The 10602-nt window shown below is 41.0% G+C and overlaps 1 protein-coding gene across 1 annotated transcript in view; it reads left to right on the top strand.

Moving 5' to 3' along the window:
- LOC102212329 (diamine acetyltransferase 2-like) overlaps positions 1 to 6458 on the top strand; it is a 13648-nt gene extending 7190 nt beyond the window's left edge. Inside the window, exons 4-7 of the mRNA XM_005754884.1 lie at positions 4739 to 4822; positions 5899 to 6000; positions 6092 to 6132; positions 6291 to 6458. Coding sequence (XP_005754941.1) covers positions 4739 to 4822; positions 5899 to 6000; positions 6092 to 6132; positions 6291 to 6458 — 395 coding nt within the window. The remainder of the gene's footprint in view (positions 1 to 4738; positions 4823 to 5898; positions 6001 to 6091; positions 6133 to 6290) is intronic.
- Positions 6459 to 10602: the final 4144 nt, after the last annotated feature.

Here is a 10602-nt window from a genome sequence, read left to right as displayed (position 1 = left end):
ATGGTCCATTTGATTCACCTTTTATTGTTTATTTTATTTTCACTTACTGAATATGGGACAGACTTGACTGGGGGAAAGAAGGGGAGAAAGAAAGAAGGAAAGAGAAACAGCTGAGAAGAGGGACGGGGGAGAAGGGCAAAAACCAACAGAATGAGCAGAAAAAGAAAAAAAAGAAGAAAAAAGAAAAGAAAAAAATGAATAATGTATTTTCTTCTGTTTTTAAAGACACCTTGCACAAAATGCTGAGATATGCCAATGTTTGAGGTAATAGCTCTTTAGAAGTCACCTTGTAAAAAGGTGCAAATAGTGCAAAAAGTTCTATTTTCTGTCTGCCAAATTGTGTTACCATTGGTGGGAGCAGCACTTGATGATGATGATGATGATGACAATGATTACAACAGGCTCATAAACTGGCTAAAGTTAGAATTTAAGATAGGTTTGTTGCTAAATTGTCATTCATTCTTAAGTTGCTGGTTCATCCTTTCAGTTACGGGTTTGATCCCTTAAGTTAGGCGCTGTCATGGTCTGGGTGAGCTGTCTGTGTTTTTCTACTACTTCCCTGTGTATTCACCTCTGGGCGGACCACTTGTCAGTCCACCTGCTCAGCTCACCTGATGGAGATTCAGGACAGTCAACAGTATAGTGCAGTATTTAAGAACAGCATCCACATCTCTTCTCTGCCAGTAGCAGGCAGCATTGCTTCATGCTCATTGTTTCTGTGTTGCATATACCTCAGTTTCCTTGTGCCTGTAGTCAACTCATGGGACTCTCACTCGAGTTACCTGCAGCTCCCATTTCCAGGACACTGGTCACCACCACACCAAGACTCTTTGTCACGGATTAACTCCTCACCACCTCCGTGTCCACCTACCTTCACCTCTTCTGGATATCTTGATTAACAAGGTCGGACCCATGCAAACTGGTCACTCTCAGCTCTCTCTGGAGGAGCGGGAACGACATTTTCGCACCCGCGAGTGTTTTTATGTGGTTCTCTCAATCACTACCTCGCGGTCTGCCCAATTGGGCCAAAAGGCTCCACTCACCAGTAATTCTGGGTGTTGTGGCGAATCCACTTAGCCAAAAAAATGGATCGGACATCAATTGGAGAAACGATAGTCTTTATATAAGGCTTCAAAAGGGGGAATGTACAACAAATAAACTGCTCGACATCAGAGCAACATATAATGGCTTCCCAAACTTTCTTTGCTAGCTAAAAAAACCCCAGAGTAACTTTCGTCTACCACAAAGGATTCTGGGAAACGCAGTTTCTAATGAAAATAACTGTTAAATGCTCCCTTTTAGCAGAAAATTAAATCTATAATTAACAGCCCTCACTAAACATGTGACTAACACTTAAATCACTTACAAAATAATCAGAATGCTGTTATCAAACAAAACAATAAAGTTACAACATCGGTGATATGGGCGGGTGGATCTCTAACTCATTTCAAACACCATTTTCTAAAACCTGTGTCTCTCAGTGTGAACCAGACCACTAATTCCCTTCATGCCCTCATCAATTCTGGGGCCAAGCCAAATCTAACAGACACTACGCTGGCCAAGCAGTTGCATTTGCCCCTAATTCTGCTTAATCCCCCCCATACGTACCACGGCGCCGAAGAATCAAGTTTTTGCCCTTATCACCCTCCAAACCAAGCCTGTCTCCCTAGTCACGTCTGGCAACCACCGGGAGATGCTCGCATTCTTCACATTCATGTCCTCTGACAACCCACTAATTCTATTAATCCACATATTGACTGGTCTGGGCAAAACATCACTAGCTGGAATGTCTTCTGTCTTGCTAATTGTTTAGTTGCTAACTGTTTCACCTCCGCATTTCATATTTCAATGTCTTCTGGAAAACCGGTTGTACATTAAAGCAGATAAATGCTTTACGGCATCCTGGTTGAGATTTTTTTTCTCACACAGTACCCCAATTCACCTCACAAATCAAAAACACTTTCTGCTTAGCTCTCTGGCCCATCCAATCTCAGCTCAGGCTACCACAGCCAGACCGAGAGACTCAACCTGGAGCTAGAGTAAACTCTCTGCTGCATCACAACACATAATCTGCCAAAATGGTCATCACACCTTCCATGGGTTGAGTATGTGCATGATTCCCTCATTTTATCTACAACTGGTTTCCCCTTTTGAAGCTTCTCTAGGCTGCCAGCCGAGGTGGAGCTTGCCATTCCTTCGGTCCAGCATCATATGCAATACTGTCACGTCTGAACACGAACGCAGGGGGCATTGCCCACCTGGAACCATCAGTCAAGTTATATTCAGAGCGTATTTCCAGGATGCTGGTTGCCACAACAAGACTCTTTGTTCTGCTTCTCTGTCACTGATAAACTTCTCGCAACCTGCCTGCCCACCTGCCTTTGTTTCTTCTGGATCTCTGTATTAACAAGGTCAACTCTCTCCACTCATTCACCTTCCAGGATGCTCACCCAGCCATTTCCCCTCCTACCAGAGCCATACTCACTCCACCTGCCAAGTAAGACACAAATCCAATCATTCCCACGATTATCAGTCTTTGCCTCCCTCACTCCCTTCCTAACCACACTTTCCATCTGTCCACACTTCCGCTACTTCAGATCCTCCCATTCCTTCCTTGTAACAATTTTTCACATTTACTGTATGTTCAGCAACAAAGCTTGGGAGAGAACCATTTTGCTGTTTCATGTGTTTGAATCTACACTTGGATCCACATCCACATACTGGCCTCTGAGCCCCCATGACAAGTGCCTTTTTTGTTTTTGCTTGAACGATTCAGTGTTGAAATAAAATCTAAAATTCCTCTGAAAATGCCCAGATATAACTCGACTGAAAATTTATGAAAAAACAGCGAATGTAAAAGATAAATTTTGACTGACCTTCAGAAAGCTTGGAGAACTATTGCTCAAGACCATTTAGAAAAGAAAAATTAAAGAAAATCTTGCTCCTTGGAAGTAAAATACTAAGGAACGAAGGGTGGCTCAACACTTTGGCACAGTACCATAAATAACACCCTTTGCCAAATGAAGTTCAATGACATCACATACCCAGAATTGCATATTAATTTTGTAGTAATGTGAACTTTGTAATATCTGGTTTGTAAGTCTGGTTTAAGCACGGCAGCACGGTGGTTAGCACTGTTGCTGCACAGCAAGAAGGTCCCGAGTTCAGTTCCACCATCAGGCCGGGGTCTTTCTGTGTGGAGTTTGCATGTTCTCCCTGTGTTTGTGTGGGTTCTCCCCGGGTACGCCGGCTTCCTCCCACAGTCAAAAAATATGCAGTTAGTGGGGATAGGTTAATTGGTCAATCTAAATTGTGAATCTGTGAGTGAATGTGAGTGTGAATGGTTGTCTGTGTCTCTATGTGTTAGCCCTGCGACAGACTGGCGACCTGTCCAGGGTGTACCCCGCCTCTCACCCTATGACAGCTGGGATAGGCTCCAGCGCCCCCCGTGACCCTGGAACGGATAAGCGGAGGACTCCGAAGTCTGGTTAAAAACTCCACTGCTGTCTCCTATATCTCAACAGGTGCACTGTTGATAGGTTTGTAGCTTGAACCTATTCGCTGGAACGTTGAAGGCAATATAATTACACAGCAAAGCAAGACACAAGTAGGCAAAGTTCTTCATGTTTCTCGTGCACGGGAGAGAACCGGACAAACGCCATTCCTTCGCTTGACCCCAGTTGCTCTCGTTCGTTCTCCCGTAACACTGTTCTTTTATTGAGGTTACATGAATATGCATAGGTTCATTAACATATGACGTCTACATACAAACAAAGAATATCGTGTGTGTGTGTGTGTGTGTGTGTGTGTGTGGTGTGATTTGTGTGAGGTCAAGATGTGACCCTGTGAAGACTCCCCAAAGCTGGTGCCAGGCGTCTAGCAGATCTATCTAAACAAAAGGCTCTTATACTTAAAGAGATATATGTGTGTTTGCTATACCATATATCAACAATGAGAAGTTAGGACCTCTCTGATGTTCCTAGACTGTGGGTGTGCATTCTAGTGTGGAATACACACCAAGCCTTTACAGCCTGCTAAAGATCACAGTCCTATCACTACACAATTGATTATACACCTCTAAGCATATATGGTTAAATATTTCTAAGCATAAATGACAATCAACAATACAAAACCTAACAACTGTATTGCCAAAGAATATTAGTTCACTCATCCAAATCATTCAGTTCAGGTGATCAAATCACTTCCATGGTCATGGGTGTATAAAATCAAGCACCTAGACTTCCAGACTGCTTCTACAAACATTTGTGAAAGAACGGGTCATTCTTAGGAGCTCAGTGCAGTATAGTTCCGTGATGGAATGCCACCTGTGCAACAAGTCCAGTCATGACATTTCAACATATTCCCATATTCCACTGTCAGCTGTTTTTGGTATTACAACAAAGTGACTGACTGGGCACCAGCATAAGAACTTGACTGACCTGCAAAGTCCTGAAGTCCTGACCTTAAACCAACAGAACAGCTTTGGGATGAATTAGAGCAGAAATTCTTTTCATACTTTCTCACACTTCCTCATTCCACCACTAAGTGTCTTTGCCCTCTTTATTCTGTCCAAAACACCAGTTTTGGTAGTACCCGTCAGAGCTACAACTGTAAAAGGTTCTCAATGTTAAATATAAATTAAATGTCCCCGTTTTGAAAATATTCTGTAATGTGTAACTTTAATGTCAGTAAAAAAAATTAGATCTATTATGTTTAGTTGTCTGTAATTTCTTTTCAGACTTGGAGCAAGATGGCTTTTCCAAGAACCCGTTCTTTCATGGCATCATCGCTGAGGTGCCAGAGCAGCACAGAACAAAAGAAGGTGAGGAAGATCATCTTACACAGTTTTCACACACACTGTTTCAAGCTACTATCGAACAACTCTAACCCAGTTACTTACTGTTAAGTCAAATTGTTGAATGTGTCATTGTGTTTCTTAAATTTGTGAAGTCTTAGTTCAAGCAGTAGGATCAAAGCCATTCCTTTGATCCTGACCACCTCTCCAGCCACTCTGTGCTGGGGGAGGTTTTATTGCAGATACATCCTATCTGAAAGATCTGTTTCTTGTGTTGTACGCTTCCTGCTTTTATGGTCCTTTTGGTGAGCAGGAGGTCACACAAACGCAGGAGAAGCTGCTCTTTGAAGGATTTAGGATAGAGACAGGTGATGAGCATTATGCTCCACTGCCTGGTTCTGACCAAACCTTTCCCTTGTTAGCGAGATAAAGACCGGTTGAAGATGATCTGTTATGTCGTGTGTTCTTCATGAGGAATAAGTCTCTAAACTAGCGGGGCATGTGGAAACACAGACCCAACACTTACACAAACTCGAAACTGATGGGTAATTGTTAAATAGAAGAAACTTTAAAATGAACCTATGCTGTCTAAAATCTTAACAAACTCCTAAAACTACCTAGCCAGCACTGATCTAAAACGCTGCGGAGCAAGTATGTTTAGGATAAAACATCAACATGTAAAAAATCTTGTCCCACTGAGAAATTCAGTTCTCTGTAAAATAGAATTTGTGGTTTTCAGTGCACTGACACTAAGTGTGCCTCTAAGTTTTAGAGGGAACATGAAGTCTTTGTCGCTCATCAGGGAAAGACAATACGAGAGATAGTAAACAGTCACCTTCTTGTGAGGTTACATTTATAAAGGCTGTTGCACATTAAGTTTGAGCAACACGACAAATCCGATCATTTTTTTCACTGATATAAAGGAAATGTTACATAGTTATGTGTTTACAATAAAACATTATGTTATTAATAATCAGTGTTCTGAATATTCACCGACATTAACTCAATCGGAAGGAACAACAAAACAAATATAAAGATTTAAGAATACTGAAGCTGTTAACGGTGAACTGTAAGCTAGCTTACTGATATTTTTCTTCTTTCAGGACACAGGAAGGTCGGCTATACACTTTACTTCTATTCCTACAGCTCATTTGTAGGCAGAGCCATTTATATGGAGGACTTGTACGTGATGCCTGAGTTCAGAGGTACAGTACAGCCTCTGAGAAGATGTCACATCATCGCTGTGCATCTGTATTTGCACAAAATCTCAAGTAATGCACATGATCTGTCTTTCAGGGAAGGGTGTTGGTAAAGCACTAATGAGCAAGGTGGCACAGGTGAGTAAAACGTGTGAACACTGTAGAAGATAAACCTTGAGGATTTTCCTATTTTCAATATTTGCACAAAAAAATGATGAACAGTGTCTCAGAGGTAGCATACAGATCTCAGCTCAGCAGTCATTCCTGTCTTCCTTCTTGGTTTTGCCCTCCTGTAGCTGGCTCTGGCTGCTGGTTGCCACCAGCTCAACTTCACCATCCTGAACTGGAACAAACCATCGATGGACTTTTACCTCGGCCAGGGCTGCTTCGATGCCACTGCTACCATAGGCTACCACTGCATGCGCTGCGAGGGGGAGGCGCTGAAGCAGCTGGCTCAGCTTTAAAACAACCCTCATGACTTTGTGACCTTTGCAGCCATGAAGTCAGCCCACGCATTGCAGGGATGGAGCACCACTCAGTGGCCTCTTTCCAAAACTTGACAACTTAAGCTGCTACCACTACATAGGTTGTCTAAAGGTCTGTGCTCATAGGCTGACAGTGCAGCACACCTTTTAAAATGAATATAGTTGAAATATGTTTATATCCACATAAATGGCATAAAATTGGTTTTCTAACTTAGTTGCAGTTACACTTTTACTCTCAGGTAGTTGATGTTCCAGTCATGAGAAAAGGATTTTTATAATAATGTGTATAACATCATAGAATAAAGCTGATTTTATACATTTCTCCTGAGTATGTTTTTGCAAATACTTTTTGACATCTAAAATTATTGATTGATTGAAAATGAAGATAACACTGTTTATATTGTTTTTTACCTTTATGCTTTGTGTGAACAACTAAGGTGTGTTGCTTATGAAATCCATGAAGTGCCACAGAGAAAATTACATTTTATTTATGTAATTAACACATTTTGAACTCTTAAAGAAATATAACAAAAGGAAAGACACCCAGCTGAACTAAAATGATCCATGTAGCAAACAAAAACTGTTGGGAGCCGCCACCCTTATATCGCCTTTGGGCTTTTGGAGCCTTGACCTGACTTTACAAAATAATTGGGAAAAAAAGCACTATGCTGCTAAAAAATTAAAAATAGATATTTGCAAAATTCTGCCTAAATGTGTATTTTACCTGGTTAATGTGCGTGGCGGGCGTGGTCTGCAGCGCCGCTCCAGGGGAAAAGGACGCACCTGAGCGGCACCCGCAATCACGCCTCGCCGCCTTAACGTCTGTGCTCTCTATGCTGTTGTTGGTATGTGTCGGGCTGTGAGCTGAAAAGCTACAGCCGGTGTTCCAGATCAACTGGCGTTTAGATCAACTGGCGTTGGTCGAACAGATGTGTGGCAGTCTTGCGTTTCAGGAGCTCCTACCGACAAACCAGCAAAAAAACGCCAAATGTGTCATCTGTGACACTTGTGAGGTTATCTCAAACACACTCCGTCAGTCTTGATGCTGTTGAACAACAAAATGTTTAAAAATGTGGCGAGTTTACCTGGTGATATCCTCATGCGCGACGCGATCGCGAAAACAGCAAACAATTAACACCACGCCGATGTTGTTCACGGGACAGCAAGAGTAAACGATCGGGAGACTCGTCGTTATCGTCCCCCTCGCACGTTTTTATTTCTCTGGTTTCAGCGTTTTTGCTCCACAACTAAAGCGAGCAGTTTACTTTGTGCACTAACATGGACTCGAATCAACCAGCGCCACCTCTGGCCAAGTGCCACAGCCTACAGCCAGATCAACTTGTGACACACATCTGCACCACGTTTGAATTCGTTTCATGCTCAACACATTTGTACCTTTCAATTTTGTCTGTTTGTGCGTCATGCAAATAAACCTTTAAAATGAATGAAATGATATCATGTATCTATTTTGGACCACATTTGTAAAAAATTCCAAATTACATACACAAAGTCATAGGAATCACCACCCCTGTTCATCATGATCTTAATATTTTGGCCCATAAGAAAAACGTCTTGAACAAAAATGACACATCAATATTTCATTAGTGTTGTCACATCACATCCTGTAAGCATCGTCTGTCTGTGTCTTTTCTCTGCAAACAAACATTTTAGAGGTGGTAGTTATATACAGTCTGTATAAGTGTGGTTAATCCAATAAACATTTGTAAGGAGATGGCAGTTACTGTGAATTTACAGGAGTTACACAGTGATTAGTAATAAACAGTCTCCAAAACTTTCATATGATCTTCAATTTGGAATCCATCTACTGACTATCACATAGCAGCTGGAGCAGTCTCCAATGGAGGTGAGTCCACTGCTGCCACCTGTGGCCAAGAACCATAGCCTACTACTAGATTAACTTGTGACACACATCTGCACCTGCTGCTATGATCACATTGAGTAGAGGCTGAGTGGCTGCACTTACTCCTGGTGCATCCAAATCTACCCACAAACCTGTTGAAAGACGCAATGCCAGCAATGTGCAGCCTGACTCATCCTGATTCTAGATGTTCAGCACACACACAGACACAGAGGTACTGTTTAAGGTTTAGTTTTAACCCGAGTCACTGATCATTTACAGTATTACAGAGTCTGGCAGTCTTTGCAAGATGTACACATTACTGTAAGTTTGTAGCTGACTCTCAGGTGTGACAGGTGTGCCAGCAGGAAAGAGGCTCAATAAACCTGCATCCTGCGGTTTGTCATGCAGGATTAAAAGAGCCAGGCTTTGTTCACACAGCTAGGATTGTATTTTACACTGACCCTGGGTCAGTATAAGTGTCATACAGTTTAAATGAAGCACTGAAACTGATGCATTGATGCAATGAAGCTAATTAGGATATTTACTGTCAATCTGTGGCAGCGATAAATCACTTTACTGGAAACTTTATTAACTAGTAACTTCATTAGTCCATAACAGAAGCTAATATTTCTGTCCTAACGTGGTTTAAAAAGTAACAGCTTTACTACAATATAATCTAATGCTCACACCATAAACGTTACCACATTAACATTTTTGACACTCACTGACTTTTAATAGTCATTCTATAAATGCTGTCCATTTAAATGGTCTTACCTGTAAACACTGCTGTATTCACCGGATTCCAGCCAGAGTGGATTCTGGAGTCTTTCCACGCTCCTTTTAGTGATCCTCCATCTGGATGGATGAGAACAACCTTCTGAACAAATTAGCAGGTGGAGATGGCCCATATCTATGGGACAGATTTGTGCTAATAACGCACATTGTATGGACTGATAACATCCAAAGCGGGTATGAATAAAGTGAATAAAGTCACCCAGTCACTAGCTGTGCCATTACCCAGCATACATCACTCCCTCCATCAATGCAATAATCGATACAAAAGTAAATGCCTGTAATTAATTTATCTGCTTTTTCTCAGGTAGTTGTTTACATTATATCATTTATTGTGTTCAGTATACGTCACTACAATGTGTTTTCGGAAATATCTAAATATTTCAATTAAATTCAATTTTATTTAAATTTAAATTTAAAATTTAAATCCCAATGATCAGGCGACAGCTCAGTTCTTGTCCAAGCAGTTCATCTTTACCAACTAAAAGCTGTCAAACCTAAAATGAGGACGTGGGCTCAGCTTTCAGAAATTGTTCTGAAAGCGAATTTAAAACTGTGGCTTTAAAATGTTTATGAACTGTTACTCTGAGCTGTTGTTTGTACTGACCTGAAATCTGGGATATAATGCTTTTGGGGTTTTTCTTTTTAGGCTTTCATTAAGTCCTCTAGTCTATAGTTAATATGAATGACTACATGGAAGTTAATTTGAACACAGTTAAAGTTATTTAACTCTTGCAACCAAGCTGATTCTTTTCAACATCAACATATTAAAACTACAATAAAGCACCACCAGCAGTTTTATCAACTAAAGCTTATTTAATTACATTTAAAAGTCTTGATGGGTTTATCAGTGTCAGTTAGCATTCCACATATCACATTAGTACCTGAATCAGTCTTTTTTCTAATAAAAGGACCATTAATCACAGATACCGGATATACTGCAGTTCATATAGTTCACGAAGTACCTAAAAAGTACTTTTCCTACTGCCACAAGGTGGGGCTGTGCACCAAATGACATGTGAACTTCTTTTACGAAAGACATGCACTAACCAGATATCATTCAGCTTTTGATGAAAGAACATATTGTACTTTTGTTCTTTAGAGGGAAAATACAGAGGTTGTTTTACAGCCAGGAAAGTTAAACAGTGAGAAACCAAATAATGACCTGAACCAGACATTAGGCTTCAATATAAACTACAAAAAAAAGAACATCTTGATGCATGCTCAACCATCCAGGTAAGTAAATCTCCAAAAGTTGATTCTGCTGCACACATGAAATGTTTGTTTTCATGGCAAAACCACAAACACAGACAGTCATATCTCTGTGTTAAGTCTCCCTTCTTTTTCCTCTGATTGCTGCCAATCGGTTATCCTTTCACCTGTTTGAATGAACAGTAAACACTGAACCTGTCAGGGTCCTGGGATCCCTGAGCAGTTATGGACTAATATTATAATATATATTTTGTATTG

Source organism: Pundamilia nyererei, unplaced genomic scaffold (assembly GCF_000239375.1).
Source record: "Pundamilia nyererei isolate P.nyererei 1_Seehausen unplaced genomic scaffold, PunNye1.0 scaffold00724, whole genome shotgun sequence".
Classification (NCBI taxonomy): Eukaryota; Metazoa; Chordata; class Actinopteri; order Cichliformes; family Cichlidae; genus Pundamilia; species Pundamilia nyererei.
The sequence above is the reverse complement of the archived record's forward strand: the minus strand, read 5'-3'. Positions and strand labels throughout refer to the sequence as shown.